This window comes from Molothrus aeneus, chromosome 3 (genome assembly GCF_037042795.1).
Source record: "Molothrus aeneus isolate 106 chromosome 3, BPBGC_Maene_1.0, whole genome shotgun sequence".
NCBI classification, from domain to species: Eukaryota; Metazoa; Chordata; class Aves; order Passeriformes; family Icteridae; genus Molothrus; species Molothrus aeneus.
In genome coordinates, this window is record NC_089648.1 from 11,800,501 (window position 1) to 11,818,187 (window position 17,687).

General features: G+C 43.4%; 1 protein-coding gene across 22 annotated transcripts in view; it reads left to right on the forward strand.

The window, feature by feature from the left end:
* Positions 1 to 17,687, forward strand: part of NRXN1 (neurexin 1) — a 678,763-nt gene that overhangs the window by 403,579 nt on the left and 257,497 nt on the right. For 2 of the 22 annotated variants that reach the window (XM_066546280.1, XM_066546281.1), the window contains exon 1: positions 3,280 to 4,207. The exons of 18 other annotated variants lie outside the window; for them this stretch is intronic. In XM_066546280.1, coding sequence (XP_066402377.1) covers positions 3,967 to 4,207 — 241 coding nt within the window. In that variant the 5' untranslated portion in view covers positions 3,280 to 3,966. Of the gene's footprint in view, positions 1 to 3,279; positions 4,208 to 17,687 lie in introns of those variants that run through there. 2 more of the 22 variants (XM_066546278.1, XM_066546279.1) reach the window with 1 other exon arrangement.

The window sequence follows — 17,687 nt, forward strand, 5'->3', positions numbered from 1 at the left end:
TGCAAAGAGTATAAGTGTCTGACTACCAGGATTTGCTTCAAATTGGAAAGAAGTTTTATTAGCTTGCTGAAAACACAAAAAAAAAAAAAAAGAGCAAGAGAAGATTTTACTGGAATGTCCCTCTTTTGCCTTCCTGTCTCCATCTTCTTTTTGTTCACACTTCCTTCTTCACCTTCCTGGTATTCTTTTAATTTTCAATCTTTTAATATTTTCTGCAAATTAATTCTCTCCCATTTCTCACCCTTGCACTGCATTAGATCACCTTTCTTCCCCATGAAAGTTGGATAGTCCTCTCTTGTTTGTGGTTCAGAGTGCAGAGCCAGAAAAATGTCAAATGTTAAAATTAGAGTTGCTACACCCAAGGTGCTGATCACATTACCAGATCCAAAAAGAGATGCCTACTTAGAGGGCAGTCACCCCATTCACACTTTAATAGGGCTCTTAAGTAAGAGTTAGATGCCTAAATAGTTTTGTGAAGATTTGGTCTTTGTGTACTCAACTCTTGGTTTGGATGCAGCAAAACAATCCATTAATTTAATGGTCCCTAAGCAGTGTTTAATATCATAATGTAGCACCTAAAAATGACCCATTATAATCTATCTGATAAAAAAAAAAACCTCACTAAGTAGTCTCCAGGCACAAATTGAAACTAGAAACTTCAGTGGCAGTAGTGTATATGCACTGCATAAATAGTACATATTTAATAAAGTAGAGTGCTAAAAAATCGCTTTTATCTTCAGTAAAATATTACATTAAGCACCTTGGAAGTACCTAAACATTTTATTTATTTGTCCTTGTTTTTTAAGCACTTTAGGCCTCCCTGGCCTAAAGTAGATGGCAGATGGAGCAATAATTTAGGTTAAGGTACTCAAACTACAAAAATCTATAACAACACAGAGTGCTTCCACCAAGTCCTTCTGAATCCACACCAAAGTGGATCTTCCCCCAAAGTTGAACAAACTGTGCTCAGGCTGGGAGGCACCTGTGGAAAGCCTCTCTCAGCAAGGTGACACACCTAATGGGGAATCCCCCAGAGGGGATGGAGCCATGATTTCCTGGGTGCTGACAAGGAAACTCCCGCTGTAAGGTAGCACAATCCCGATGGCAGCCTTAAAACAGTACTGCCAAGCAAACTTAGTCTAGACAGGGCTTGCCAGCTGAAATTTTATCTGCACAATTGTGTTGCCAACTGCATCGTTACACGGTTGGCAATACCGGCTTCCTATTTCAGAGGAGTGATAACAATTTTAAGTTCCTCGTCTGTAGGATGTCTAGAATCATTAAAAACAGTCAAGTTAACTACTGCCTGTTTCTAAAACGGCAGCAACATGTGAACAGTTTAATGAAAAACTGGTTCCAGTGACTGAAATATTTTGTTTCCTGAGTCAGATTGATAGAAAACCTAGTGGTATTTATGGATGAAGTTTCTAACACACATTACTTCCATCAACAGGAAACATATATCAGGAGATTTAATTTTATGAGAGCTGTCGAATCCAGGCTGACTTTTCTTTAAGGTTTCCTACCTTTTTCTCCTTCTTTCCCTAACTCTGAAACTTAGAGAAATTATTGTCTTTTATTTTTTTAGGAGGTGACAGTGCATGACAGTTGAAAGCTGATAGTTTGGAAAACTGGTGTTTCTTCTCTCACATGGAGGCTTTTGGAGACAGGTTGGAAAACTGACTTCCTCCTAAGCTGCCTTTCCCTCTGGCGAGCCGGGGGTGTTACAGGGCGGCCGAGGCGGGTGCGGGTTCCCTTCGGGATGCGTGCCTGCCCTTCCACGGAGCGCAGAAAGGGCTCGGGCAGTGCTGCTGTCCTCGCTGCCTTAAGACTTAGGTATAATTTACCTCGGCGTCCTGGCAAAACTTTGCGTGCGTGGCGAGGCTGCGATGCGACTCGTCCAGGTGGGCAGGGCAGGAGCAGCCACTTTGGCTCGGCGTTGCTCCGGGGCTTCGGGATCTTTTCGTGGCCTCCCGGCACGACCCCGCGGCAAAGGGTGTTTCTGTGGCCGGGGGCAGCGATCCTCCTTGGGCTGAGCAGGGCGAAAAACCTTTCTCGTTCCTCAGCCTACGCGGCTGAGCAAAGGTTGTGACTTCCCTTCGCACCCGCGGGAATTAGCGCCTCGGCGAATTGCAGCGGTTTTCGTTTAGATTAACGCGAAATGTATAAAAAAAAAAAAAAAACAACAAAAACCCACCCCGTTCTCACGCCCACCGCTCGCCCTCTCGCTTTCACGCATCCGCTACCCGCACCCATGATCTCATGCTGCTGAAGGCATGGCACAAGATCCACGGCAGGCTGGGAGCGGGGGAGGAGGGAGGGAAGGAGGAGGAAAGGAGGGCCGGGAGTGTGCGGCTCGCACACCCTGCTGTGCCCAGGTGCGGTACTGCAGGGGCTGCGCCGCCGCGCCCGGCTCCGGGGGGCGCAGGACCCGCCGCGGGGTGATGGGCTAGCCCTTAGCATACCGACCCTCGGCTTTTGAACGTGACATCGGCTCCCATGGCACCCTCGGCTCTGTGTGTGTGTCTGTGCGAGGCTGGTGATGGTGTAGGGGAGCCCTCCGCCCTGTTTTGGGGGTAGGCGTGGGGCGAGCCCCGCAGCCGGGCGGCGATGCGGGAGCTGCCGGCGCCGCCCTGCAGCTGCGGGGAAATGAGGGGGGCTCAGCCCAGAAAGGATTTTTTTTTTTTTTTTTCCAGCCCAGCTTGTGGCTACGGTGGGCGGCCGAGGTGCGGTAGTTGAGTAGTGCCGGAGAAAATCCCGGTAACTCTTTGTTCGGCGCCGTGTGTGTAATGACCGGATAATCACAGCCGGTGCCCGAATAGACGGAGGGAAACATCTGATGGGCGAAGTTTAGGCCAATTAAAAGACCCCCAAATCGTTCTTTTTTAAGATGAAAGTGGGTTTTCGAGACACTGGTACCTCTGAACTGTCGGAGGAGGGGAAGTGCTCCTGCCGTGCTGCTGACTCCGCGGCGCGGGTGGGGAGGAGAGGCGTGTGAGAGTGTGTGAGTGTGTGTATGAGTGTGTGTGTGTGTGTGTGTGTGTGTCCCCTCCACACCGCCCCAGCCGCGTTCTGGAAGTGCGCGGCTCCCGAAAGGCTGAGGAGAGGCAGCGCGACTGTGTGGGAGCTGAACTCAGCCTCCCTCTTTAACATAGGCTCGTCCTCTGCATTGCATCCAAGCCTCAGCGATTTGCTGTTCGGAGACTGCAGATTTGCATAGCCCTGCTCCTCGCAAGCATGCTTATTTTTATTTTTATTTTTTTTTCTTTCCCAGCTTCTTTCATAAGGGTGCACTATTCTCCCTGAAAACATCCTCGGGTATTACTGTCAATAGCCAGACCACTGAGCTTGCCGGAGCAGCCTGATTATTGTCTGGCGGCGTGTGCGAGTGTGTGAGTGTGTGTTCGCGAGTGTGAGTGTGTGTGCGCGCCGGGAGAGAGCTCGCTCGGTGAGGGCTCACCAGTTTGGAGATGAATGGAGGGAAGAGCAGCAGTTTGATTTTTCTCTGCTTTCCCAGCGCTGGCTGATGGAGTGGCATCCCCTTTTCTCTTTCTTAGCAGAAATGTGGCATGATTGGCTACACTGTGGATTACTGAGGATGGGGGAATGCTTGGTGTTCTCGTAGCCCTTGCAACTGTGGAGTATTGTTAATGAGCACCAGCCCCGGGAAAGCTGAAACTAACGATTGTTTGGCCACGGGGCTTTTCCCCGCTTCCACCTCTTTGCGAAGGCTCTGAACTGCCTGGATTCTCTGACTATGTCTCGGATTGTTTTGGGTAGAAGAAGACCTGGAGAAAAGGATCCTCATAGGCTTTCCCAAAGGGAAGAGATGGCTCGCCTGGTGCCGTGAGCTGCAGCCAGCGCCGTGTGCGAGTGTGCGAGCGCCTCTGCCCAAAGTTTGCCTCCTTTGCTGTGGCTGCCGCTCCTCCCGAGGACGCCGCGGGCCGGCTCGCCGCGCACCGGAGGATGGGGGGGCTCCTTAGGGGCAGCCCGGAGCCGGGACCCGCCAGCAGCGGCAGCAGCAGCGCCGGCGGCCGCTTGGCCCTGCTCTGGATAGTCCCGCTCACTCTCAGCGGCCTCCTTGGGGTGGCGTGGGGCGCCTCCAGTTTGGGCGCTCACCACATTCACCATTTCCACGGCAGCAGCAAACATCATTCAGTGCCTATCGCTATCTACAGGTCACCGGCTTCCTTGCGAGGCGGACACGGTGGGTTCGGGTGCCGCTCGGTGCCTGCGCGGTCGGGGGCGCGCCGCCCCGCAGAGGTCAGACCCCGCGGTCTGCCGGGGCTGCGCCGGGCTCGGGGGGAGCATGAGGAGCACGGCGGAGAAGGAAGGGCCGGGCTGCGGGGCCGGGCCCGTCCCGGCGCTCCCGGTGGGGCGGGGGATGCTGGCGGGGCCGCCGGGCATCCCCCGGGGCTGGCGGCGTGTCGGTGCCGTGCGCCCCGCGGGGTCGCTGCGGGGTCCGCGGGCGCGGGGCAGGCGCTGGAGCGGAGATTTCCCGCTCCCCGCCGCTCCCTGCCCCGCCGCAGCGGGGGAAAGCCCAGCCCGGAGGCGCCCGGAGCTGCGGCCCTGGGCTGGCAGCGCCCCGCCTCGTCCCCCCCATCCAGTCGCCGTCCCCTCCCTGCCCCGGTGCGGGGACACCCGGCCAGGGCAAGCCGCCCCCAGGGCGGGGGCAGGGCAGGGCGCCCGGGGACCCCGGCGAGGGGCGAGGGGCGGGGAGGGAGCCGGTGCGCTGCTCACACCGCTGGTGATGATCGCGCTGCTTCCAGTTCATTACCTTGGTGGAAAGTCGATGAACTAAAGCAAAGGTCAGCTCATTATGCTGGGGATCGGGGGAGCGGTAAGCGGTGGCACACCGAAGGAGGGAGGCGATGCCCGCTGTAGCGGGCAGCAAAGGGACGGAGATGAAATTCTTTCCAAGTGCAAATACATTTTGCTTAAGAACGACAGTGCTCCGATAGTTAGTTTCTGAAGTGACAGGAAGCTGCTTCAGTGCCTTTTGGAGAGCCCCCGTGCAGTTCTCTTTCTTTTTGCACGCAGACTTGCGAGAAGCTGCACATCAATACATGCAGAATAAGTGTGCATTACATATGTTCGGTAGGACCAAAAGCTGTCAAAGAAAACGAAACACCAGACTGTGTTTTAAGGATTTAAAGCCTCCCTTTGTCTCCGAGGGAGGAAGAGAAGATAAAGAAACCCCCTTGTTGGTTTCTGATTAGATTATACAGCTTCATTCTTCTTCATTTTCTCGTCTTGCCTTGCTTCATTTGCACGACCATGCGATGTCATTTACAGGCTCTTTGCAAAGTAAAAAAACAGATCTTGTACCTAACCTCTGCTTCTCTGTGCAAGATGACCTAGTTGCAGGCACGAGGTAGTTAGGAATTATTGGATTTTTTCCAGTGATTAACAATGCTGGTATTGGTGGAAGCAGTAGCGTTGTTTACCTGAAAATCCCCACTGTGTGCTAAATACCCTTTGATACATAACTGCTAGAAAAGTGCACAGAAATGCCTCTTCTTAAGCATTTTGTTATTTTTTAAAAAACTTATATGACTGGTCTAACTAAAAGCAAAACAACTGAGAAATTCAGGCCACCGCTCTTCTCTATAGTGCACTTGAGGCAGTGCAAGATTGAGAATGCTGCATGTTCTGTAATGTATGTGCTACAGGGGAGAACTAAAGATGTATGTGTGTGCACATATGTGTCTATATGCTTATTATTCTCTCAATTTCTGCCCATATGGGGATGTCATGTAGGGGCTTGCTATTCATTTGAGGGAAGGCTAAAAGGATGAGGGGAAAAGAAACATAATTGTAGAAGTACCAGCTATGATTACTTAGAAAGCATTTTAAAATCACACCTTTTGCCAGTTTTTGAAAACATTACCTTGGACCCAGTTGAAGGGTGATGTGTAAAAAGGCAGGTTTCTCAGAAGAAATAAGTCTTGTTAAAGAAAATGAAATATGAAGGGGTGGAGCTGCCACTTAAGGACTTCATAGGAAGCCCAGGAGCCTCTCCAGAAGTTAAGTAGCTGATTCTATGAAGAGAGTGATTTTCTCTGTCATAAGGTGGCATTTCAGAATGTTTACTTGATAACACAAAGTGTCTTTGCTTTCCTATGTCTGTGAGAAATTCTGCTATCTGACAGCATTCCAAAACATTTGGTTCTTTTCAATATTAATTCTTCAGAGAGGTGTTCCCATTTGCTTCTGTAAGCCTGACAGAAGCATTTCTGTCTCAGGTTGAGCAGTGTTGGGCACAGTTCCTGTGGAGCCCAGCACTGCATCTCTGAGCATCCGTCAGAGGGAACTGGGGGAGGAAGGAGGGAGTGTGTGTGTGTGTGTGTGTGTGTGTGTGTGTGTGTGTGGTTGTTCCTTACCTGCTCTTCTCCAGTGTCCCTAGCCCCTGCTGACTTAGCCAGGTGAGAATTTGCTTCTCAGGCTTGTAACCCTCAAGCTTAGCTCAGTTTTGCAGAATTAATAATGAATTTTGTTCTCCTCTAACACGATTGTACATAAAAAATCGCAGTTTTTACGGTGAGCTCATAGAATCTTTTTTTTTTTTTTTTTGTTACTTTGTGAGCTTTTTTGTAGCATCACACTTGCTAAAAGTAGAAAAGAGCTTTTAGGACAGGTCAATTAGTCGATCCCAAATGGAAGCATTGCTCTCTAATATGGTGAATTAAAAGTGTGAAAGGAAGGAGGAATGATCACTTTGTTCAGGCACTCAATAAACGTCACCACAGTCCTCAGACATCCACACCCTTCCCCTTTACCCCTGGCACTGGCTAGCCCTGACACCCCCAACTTCTTGGGCTTAATTTTTTTATCTTTCAGTTTTCCTTGAGCCAACACGATTTCAGCTAGTAGTATGAGCAAAGCCAAAAGCCCAGCATGGTTGGATTTCTTCCATTTCTTTAAAAAAAAACAAACCACAGTCTTGCTGCTAACATTCTCATCAGGTAATTTTGCTGGGATTTTGCTTAGCAGTGTGAGCTCCTGTGGTTTTAGTGGACAGTATTGTGCCTCACAGAGACATAAACAGAATCCCAACCAAGCAATTAGCTCACCATATTAGACAAAAAGGAGTTCAGCACACAGTCTTTTAACGCACTAAAAGTAAAAATTAAACATCTTTCAAGCCTGACCAAATGATTTTTCAATTTTGCTTTCTGACCCTCATTAAACTCAGGTGAAAGATGGGTGAAAGATTAGAAAGTTTAACCACAGGAATGAATAAGAAAATAATTCTGTGGATCATGACATCAACAATGTAAAAAGAAGTCTTGAGAAGTAAAAGAAAGACAAATATTCATAAATATAAAACATACACTGCTCAGCCCTCACCTGTGGTCTATTGTAGCATGTGGTTTATTTGATGATTTATGTCCTTCTTGATCCATTTAAGAAGGTGGCTATTGCTTTTTTTTATAGCTGTATCTACCATGAAGTTTGGCTTTTTGGGTTTTTTTTTGAGTGCATAGGACAGTTCATACTCTAGGTTACACAAGCAGGGATGGTCCATGGCAAAACCCATAAAAAAGGACAGAGGTTGCATCTTCCTTGTTAACTTTAAATGAAGAAAGGCTGTTTCTTTAAGAATCCAGGAACATGATGGATGATGTGTGAAAGGAAAATTGTGTGTTGAATATGTTAAAACTGTAGCCATATGAATGGCTGTCATCATCCTCATTCACTCCTGTCTTCCTGCAAGCACTTCTTTGCTGTCTACTCATTTATGGCTCCCCAGTTCAGTTACCAAATGGCAAGTACAGTGTGTCCACTTCTGTTGCTTCTGCTTCCTGTGCTCTCAGGATCTTGTTAAGGCTAAATACAAACTGATTCTGTTTTCTTTTTTAAATTTGTGGGAATAGGAGCCAGGAGGTGAATAATGAAACCTGCATGTTGGTATGTGAATGTTCTTGGAAAGAAAAAGCAAAAATGGGGAGGGAATAAGGTCCACATGCTCACAGGCAGAAAAGAAAGCTGAGTTCTGTGTGTAGTAGGGGTTGAGCACTTAAGGACCTGAGTGCCAGAAGAATTTTGACTTGATGAGGCTTAGGACCAACATGTGGGCCAGTGGTTTAGGTTTAGCAGTTTAGGTTTAGTGGTTTAGCAGTAAACAGAATGGGGTTCTCTTTGAAGAACAGAGTAATGTTCTGAAGTAAACAGAATGGGGTTCTAGGAGCAGGTTTTAAGAACGTGGCAGCTTGGGTTGGTGCTAGGGACCTTTGTGGTGGAACAGTAGAGGGATTTAGGAGGTTGAGCTTCAGCAGCCAAATTCCTAGGCAGGAAGAATGGGTCTGTGGAAAATGAGAGTTTTGAGGAATAAAAGTTGGCAGGTTTTGGAGCAGAGAGCTGAGGATGGTGTGTTACCACAGCACATCCACTCCTCCAGTGTTTCCCATCCAGAGCATGATGTGGCAGCAGGGACACACACACTGATCTCCCACTCCTGAGCTAGGCCAGCTTCTTCCAGGCTCTGTTTCACCGTTGTTGGCAGAGCTCATGTGCACTGGAGTCACCCAAATGATGTTCATTTGGAGAGACTTCTGCAGCAGAGTCACCAGCTCACTGGTGCTGGAGTACAAAGCAGCCTGGTCAGGCAGCTCTTGCTCAGGGAGGATGTCTGTTGAACTCCACAGGAGTTTTCACCAAATAAGAAATGCAGGACTAGACTTGCAGCATGGCAGTGAAATAATTTATACTACCATTGTGAAATAAATGACCCAGACATCTTTGAAAGATGTCCCTATGATGTACGGAAAATGTTTTATTTTTGTAAGAAACCCCTGACTAATGAGTGTAGGTGAAAGTAACTTCATGGCCATTTACTATGTTTTAATAAACTGGAATTGTTACTTTGTTATATAAAGATAATAAATTAAATAGTTTTAGGGATTAGGGTTAATGAAATGACATTTTTGGTTACAATGCGTTTATGTTGCAGGAAAGAGTTATATTTTAATTAAAACATCAAATGTAAATGTTTCCAGATGTTCAAGCATTGTTACTCAGTGTGATGTTAGAGGTAGAGGTGGAAAAGTCTCGTTTTCATCTTATAATTGCCTTTTTTAATGTTATTTCAAACCTGTTTGTATATCACAATCTTTTTAAATGCCTCCATTTCATTCACAGATTTTCCAATACATTCTGGCTCTCCTGCTCTGAGTACTTCTTACACAAAACATTTAGACATTTTCAGGTTTTAAGACTAAAGCATAGTAGCTTTCTCAACGTCTTTAAATGATACAAATTTTATATCCCCTTTCAAAATTTCCAATATGCTCCATCAGTTATTATCCCCATCAGCTGCCAAAGTATTAACATCAGTTGGAAAGGAGTGAATAACAAAGCAATTTCAGTCAGCCTAGTGGTTAATTGGCTGTGCAGTTGGATATGCATATTAGCAACTGGGGTTTCTATATTATTCTTTCTGTCAGTATGGCTTGTCAAGGAGGCACCCAGTCCTCAGCAGGATTGGGGACAGTCTGCAGCACTGTAATCAAAAGTGGAATGTTGCCCATGGATTTCTGATAAGCATCTTTATACAAGTCCCACTGCCTTGGTACATGCATAGCTATTGATTGACTGGGGTGCCTTTACAAGAGCTAAATAAATAACAATGCTGTTGTCACTTATCAGCAACACCACTTTTGCCTCAGCCTGTGGTAACCATGTTTTTTAGATTTAAAGCATGTCTATTGTCTTTTAATCAAATACTGTTTGAAATAAGTTATCAGAAGAAATTAATTTAGCATTCAATGCAGTGTACTTCCCGCTGTTTCTAATTTTCAAAGATGGATTTTTTTCTGATAGTGAAAAGTTGACTTGGCTTTAAGGGAAATTTCCTTCTGTCTCTTCATTTTACTCCAAGGGAGAACTCTGTAGACAAAAGCACTATGCCCAGTGTGATTTAAGCACAACCCATTCTGTGGTTCTAATATTTTCTCCCCTTTCTCACCCAGATGGTCATTACCATGGTAAACCAAGTTTGATTATTGTGACTTCAATGGATCACTTAGTTTAGTTCACTGAGGTTTGTCTTTTGTCTTTCCTTGGTCAAGGTTTGCAGTGGTCCTTAACCTTTCTGAGCAATCAAGATGACATTGGTGACCTCTTTCTTGTCTTTCCCCAGACTCAGTTAATCTATCTCTCCGTGATTAAGTTTGATGTCCCCATGTCTATCACAGTATCTGTAATGCATTTTTCTAAGCTAACAACTTCTTTTCTAGTTTGTAAATACAGTGTAGGCACAGCTGATAGATCTTGCTGTGATAATAAGCTGATTTCTGAATGTAGCTGTGATTATGAGGAGAATGGAATAGTCTAATTTGATGAAAGAAAGTTTATTATATATAAAAACAGTATTCTATACAATTAAAAGTAACAAAAATAGAGGGGTCATGTACTTACCATAATTTAGATATTATTTTCCTTCTGAATAGCTACATGGATGTCTGAAAGGGTCTTCCCTGCCTCTTTCTCATGACTTTATATACATTTATTCACAGGCATTTGCATGCTCTTACATATCATGGTTGTTCTGTGATAATGAGAAAATAGTCCATAGTGGTGAGCTGGAAAAGAGAGAGTTTCTCTAAGAGTTGAAAATGTTAAAAAACTTCTCAGTGACAATAGTCACTAACCACAGATGCAACTGGTCAGAAGAACAGAATTAATTATTCCTTTGCCCTTAACTGACTGAATAAATGAGCCACTGAAATAAAGTGGGAAAGGAGGAGGGAAGGAAAAGCAGATATTACTGTTGGATGTCACTCCATAGGACTGGGATAAGTTGGTAGGGAGGGTGCCATGCTTCGAAGCAGTCATCATCTCTGGCCCATGATTGTTGAATCACTTTAGAAAAATAATTCTGGATTTCTGAAAGCACTGAAATGGTCAAATCCACCAAAACAGCCCAGTTCAAGGGTATGACTGCCTCATGCACTGTAGGTGGCCTAAGAATCAAAAAGATTTTTTTTTTCAGGGGCTTGGTTGACAAAGTAAGTGTGTATATACAATAAGTACATGATATCTGGGATCGTGAGTCCCACAAATCCAGACAAGGCTGGAGATGAGTCAGGGTTTACCTGGAGAGGTGAGGAATGCACTTTTTTTTGTTTTGTTTGTTCCATATATTTGAACTGTAAGTGGCACAAGGACAAGTCTTCCTTTTGTATCCATAGCTAGGTATGCCCTGAAGAGCTTGCTGCTCAAACATGGAGAGACAGAGGCTCAGCAACAGAAGATTTGCTCAGATCCTTCTGCTGTTCGAGAGCCTTAGCAGGGGATGCCCTTGGACAACTACTCCAAAATGTTAGAAGTGTTCACTCTTTCTTTAGCTCTCTTTTACTGCAGCTGTGCATGCAAAGAAATGCCAACAAGCTTCTAAAGCAAGTTGACTGCTTTCTAAATGTGTTCTTTTATCCCTGCATATCTGCAACTGAGTTAGGGCTTCTCTAATTTACTTAATTAATTCGGCTCATCTGCATTTGTAAAATAAAGAACAGAGAATGACTAGACTTGGAGAAATTTCAAAAAAAACATGAGAAAGTTTCTCTACCTTGAAGAAGAATCAGATATAGTCTTAATCCATGTTTGCATTTTTGTGTCACTGGAGCTGGTTGTGCTTCTCAGTGCTTGCAGCTCTAGAGCCCTCTAGGTGAAGAGAAAGTGTGGACAAATTCCTGACTGACCAGTGGAGATAAAGGAACTGAGTGCTACAAAAGGCACTAATGTTTCTAATCATTGACTCAAGCCTGATTTGGTTTTATTGAGGTCAAGCCCAAAATTTCCACTTCATGACCTGATTTGTTTTGCCTCTGTCAGACAGGATGTGTCTCAAGTGCACAGCCTTTCTGTCCTGGTCCCCCTCCCTGAAACAATGCTGCCTAAACTGTGATGAAAATATTGCAAATAATAATGCAAACACATGTATTTTTGAAAATTTTGATGTAGTTAGTGGATGTGCTCACTTTATTTCACATGACAAGAATTAAGAGGGAGCTTTCAGTGAATATAATGAATTGCCATATTTATGGAAAACATATGAGCATGAATTGAATCATGCCATTATTTTGGGTTTGGATAGTCAGTGCCCACAGAGAGGAGTTTAGAAGTTGTGACAAAACAACAGATGTGAGATTAGCCCCTTTGGCTGTGTCTAAATGGATGCATCCTAAAATCCTGGTGTCCCAGTTGGTCAGAACATTCTGTGGCGCTCATCCAAGCCCCATCTTTCCACTCATCCTCTTCTCAGGCAGTTTGTGTTTGCAGTTTGTCTTGCTGTGATTTTAAATCTGCCTGGGGCACGCACCCCAAGCCTGGCATTCAGAGCAGCTCTCAAATACTGCTGTTGATTACTCAAAAAAACCCCAAAAACCAACATAGAAGAGCTGTGGATGTCCTCTTTGTAAATAACCGGTTATCTCAAGTGAGGCTAAATAGAACATTAGATGGGCAAGTGAAGGTGAGGGTAAAGACTGCAGTTATTTTATTGCTTAAATGTTTTTCCAAAGAACTTTATGTTTCTTGGAAATTCTACTGAATTTGGGGGAGTGTAACTGCTCCCATTATACCTCCTCTATTAGAAGACTTTATTTTTTGAGTCCTGTATCTAGGAAACTTGCAATATGGTGGTGTTATAAATTGTTGGCTAGAAGGTGTTATGTATGAGGGTAACATAGGCCAAATGATCATTTTGACTGTGCTGACATCTAATAGGAACCAGTCATACAATAAAATTGAAGGCAGAACTAATTTTGTAATGATGCTTTTTAACTTTTGTAGCATTTTCTCACATTAGCTCTTGAAGCTTCTTTCCACCACTCAGCACAATTTGACAGCTTTAGCTGTTGTCTGACATGAGTGTAGTAAAATCCACTGTATGGCATTTAGAGGGAGAACTTGGTGAAGAAAGAATAGTAGCAACATTATTTTGCAGCAAAAACAGCAAAAACAAACATCTCATTTTGAAATGTTTGATTTTCTTACTGTGCAAAACATTACAAAACTGCAGTTAAGCATGCAGATAAGAGGAGTTATTGGTCTGCTAGGAAGGACAGTGGCCCATAAATGCCTAACCCAGACATTTAAATTGCAGTAGTAGCTGGCAGTGGTTTTGGCTGTTATATGATTATCTAAATGAAAGTGGAGCTCCCACATAAGTGTGCAGAAACTTAGCTTCAAAGAGCCTGAGGTCAGCAAAGGTAAATAATTAAACTGGGGAAAACATGTGATGTATCTTCTACATATCAACAGAGGCAGCTATTGATGCTGATATAAATCACAAGTGACTCACTTGAAGATTCCTGAGATCCTATTTGTTCTTGTAGGATGACATTTCCATGCCAGGGAACTTACAGGCTTTGGAAAGGTGGTTTCAGTGAAATCAGTGTGTCCTGTATTGGTTTTGCTGGCATTTGAGATAAGGATGAATGTCAGTGTTTCAATACAAGGTTACTGCTGGAGATGTGAGAAAGACTTATCCTAAGCTGGTCATGGCAACAGTGTGTGAGTAAATAAATAGGTTGAGATTTTGCACAAACTATTTGTTTGTTTCAAGTCATTAGCTTGAGTTCAGATGGCTATTTGATAATCACTCCCTTATTTCATTTTACCAAGTGTAATTAATTGAAAGAGAAAAAAACTTAAAGATATATGTAATCTAGGAAAAAATTTATATGTGCATTCAGTGTGTGGTGGTACTTTTGTCTTCTGTAGGTGTCAGTTAATTGACAAAGTATAGTTTGGAGAAAAAGGAAGATCAGAGGGAGAAAATGAGCAGTCATTATGGCTAAATGAGACTCAGTGTAAATGAGTTCAACGTTGCTAAAACCCCTCTGTTTCTGTCACGTGGAAAAGTAGCACATGCATTAACCCTTGTTCTGCATATGCACTGCTGTCTCTCCAGAGCTGCTGCCTGTCTTGGCACAGGCTTGTCTGGGATGGTTATTCCTGTTTCACAGAGGGGAGCTGAGACACACTGAATCAGCTTTGCATTCATGTCCTCCTGAATGACTCAAAGAAATCCCACACGGGCCAGATCGGCCACCTGAGAATTCCCTCTGTGCCCCTTGTGCACTTGCCCGCAGTGTGAGAGCTGGAGCTGGGGCATGGCCAGGGTGTGTAACACCCTGTTCTCCACTGGCACAGCTCAGAGCAGATCCCATGCTGGCTCAGCATATGCCAGGCTTCAGTCATCCCTCTGGGAGCCATTCCTTGGGCAGGGCTCTTCCCACTGCTGCGTGTCAAACCAGACCAGCACAACACAGCTTAGGGGTTGTTCTGCTCTGCCTTTGCTTGTGCTTGTTAAGGAGCAGCCATGTGGTTATTCCCAGGAATACACACAGCTTTGCCTACCTAAATGTGAAAAGCATCTTTCCATAAGTCACACAGCAGCCTGGAATGGGAAAAGGAATTAAAGACTTGAGTTCTGTGTTGCTGTTTCATTCCATTGTGTTGTGCCAATGCTAAGATCTCGGAGCATTTAAACAATTACTGAACAAGTACCACTCATCCTTCCTTTGCTTTGTAGGTCACACTGTGGAATTCACAGAACTGACATGTAGAAAAAAAACAAAACAGAAAAAGGGGTTTGTAAAGACATAGGATGTAGGGGGGATACAGGATGGGTAAATGAAGGTGGTATAGGATGTAATCTTATCCCCTAAAGAGTTGCAGCTGAACCAATTACTAAAGATTAGGAGCAGGCCTGATGTTAACAGGCCACACCTGTAACCAATAAGAACAGTGTTATAAAAGAGTGGATTGGTAGGAGCTGGATTTAGTTGGCTACTACAAGGACAAGGAAGAGTCAGTACTAGAGGAGCTGCCTGCAAGAAGCATCAAGGAGGTATGAAACTCCAGTAATGTGGAACCTTTGTGATATAATGATAATAGAATTCTTCCAATATTATGACAACAATAGGAGAGGGCAGGAAGAAAAGGAAAGTGAGTTGAGCAGACAGCATACCTTTCTTTAAGATAAACAGGCATATTTTCTCCCTCTGAAAATTTCTGTGTTTCTCTCACTCCCTCCCCACAGAGTAATTCTGCAGTTATCTGGTTTGATTTTTATAGAGCTACTGTAATTATTTTAGATGTAGAAAAGGGCTAAAATAAGGAACTTTCTGTGTGCCACAACACCAAACTTTGAGATCTCATGCCCTCACAGATGAGCTTTGCCTGTCTTTTGGTATAAGTGAAATCTTTCCAAACTCCCCATCATTGCTTGCATTTTTGTGTCCTTAAGGGGGGCAGTTCCTTTAAATATTGTTCTTTGCTTGTCTTGTAATTCCAGTTGCTCATGGTATCTGATGTCTATTAAGTGAGAAGGGCAGTCATAATGCATTGAGTCGAGATTTGAACTGGTGGCTTCATCTCGTGTCATTTTGTTTTACAGATACAGTTTGCCATTTAAATGTTTCCTCTCCATGTAATTGCTCTGGATGTTTGAATGTTGGCATCAGTAGGGAAAGTATTTTCTCTCTATTCCATGAGTGAATGTGAATGAGGTGAGGATTTAATTCAATGAAGACAGCTTTGTTGAAAAGGATTAGTTGCTTTCATTTACTGTAGGACTGTTAGCATAATTAGCAGTTCATCAGAATGATTTCACAGGCCATTTTTTGTGACAATGACCAGGGCAAGGCTTTCTAGACTGCTGTGAGGTTGTCTGATTTACCATGTGCAATACCCACAGATATGAAGAACCAGCAATCACAGAGAGAAGGTCAGCAGTAGCTTCCTTTCATATTTTTTTAAAATAATATGTCATGCAACATGTCTTTTATTTCTTATCTTAGAGAGTGTTACAGTTTTTAATATTTGTATTAGGGTGGCATCTAGAAATTTCAGTCAGAGGTTATGTGCCCATTGTGCTAAGCAGATGGATTGAATAAAAAAAGACAAGAAAGCTGAGGAAATAATCACTCCACTGCTGACAGTACTCTCCAGGGTAAGTTTCAAAATAGCTCAAGAGCTGTGTAAAATTAATAAGCTGTTCCCCATGTACTGAAATCCTCTTTCATGTTACACTGGCACGGGAGATCTCCATAGAGAGGAGTGGCTGCAAATAAGATTTGCAAGAGGATGGAGCTGAAGATTGTCCCTAGAAGTCCAGATTTTACTGAATGCCCACTAACAATATGCACCAAAGTGTTCTGGATGGAACTTGTCCACTACAAAATCTCTGCATTCATGAAGTCTGTCTAGTCCCTCAGAGCAAGGTTTATTTGGCATAAAAATCGAATCGGTGTCCTTTTGTTTCTTTGGCATCTTTATAAATTTCTTTGCTCATAGCAGGAAGAGATGGGAAATCAGGGAGCATTACTGTTATCTAATAGAAATACAATGTTAATGAGATATTTTAGTAGATCTAGGAGGTACTAGGTCAATTTGTATTCTCTGATGTAGACAGTTGTTTTCTCAAGCTCTAGATTTGAAATGTGGCATTAAGTTTTTAATTTTGTTAAATTTTTAAAGGCATTTTTAAAATGTTATTTTTTTCATACAGTATAGGTTCAGTATATATATGCAGTAGAAAAACTAAAAATAAAGATGTAGCATTAAATCATAATTAGAAAAAAACCAACCCTGTTACCTGTCATGCAGAAAACCCTGACATAATAAATGCCACCATCATATTTTACTGCTATCACAAATAATTATTCAGCACATGTCCATAGGCTCAATTTATTGTATCATATTCACTTAAATGTGTTTATGAAACGATCCTTCAGCACACACATGCATTTTATCAGATTTTAGATTCCTTGATAAATGGCACAGAGCTTTTTTTTTTCTATGTGGCACAGTCTGTCATACCTCTAATCCAATTTTGAAATAAAGGTATTCTTATATCTTCTTCTAATAAGGCTATTTGTCTTGCTACAGTTATTCCTCCTTTGCTTATTTTCTTATGGAATGGATTAAGATTTAATAATGATGTATTTCTTAATAAACGGAGCTAGAGGACAGCTTATTCCATTACCTTAGATATACTACAGTTACATCTTCACTGGAACCCATTAAATGTTCTTGGATAGTACTTAGCAATATATAAAATATTTCTTGTTTTTGATTTCAGCAGAGTCATCCATCCAAATGTTCTGAGTTATATTGCATAATTGTCAAGGAGTTAAATATGCACAATGAAGATGTAGTAGTTAAAATGTATTGGCATATATCTAATATTTATATATAACCCTTTTAAGGAAGTCAGGATGTATTGCCATGTTCAGCCATTCTATCTTAATCTACATCATGGCCTCTGTGTTTTCTTTTGCAGTCAGCCAAAGACCCTTTTGAACATTTACCCTGCAGCTTTGCAATTTTAATTATCTGATAAAGTGTATTAAATTGTAGTATGGGAAAAAAACAATTACAGCTTCTCAGTAAGTTCATCTCTTACTAGTAGTTTTCCAGGAAATAGAATCCAAGATTGTAACAGATTTGAGAGATGGGACTTCTCCAGTTCCCTGCTTGTCCTTTGCATTTCAAATTTGGGTCTTTAGGTAGTGTCACCACTGGCACTCAGTGTTGCTGATTCAAATTGTGTTTTGGCCAGCAAACTTGTTTTAGGTCTAATTTCAATACCCACAGACTGTAGCAGATTCACTAGTGCACAATAAACTCTCTGACATCATTTCTCAGATACTCTGAAAAAAAGACATTAAATA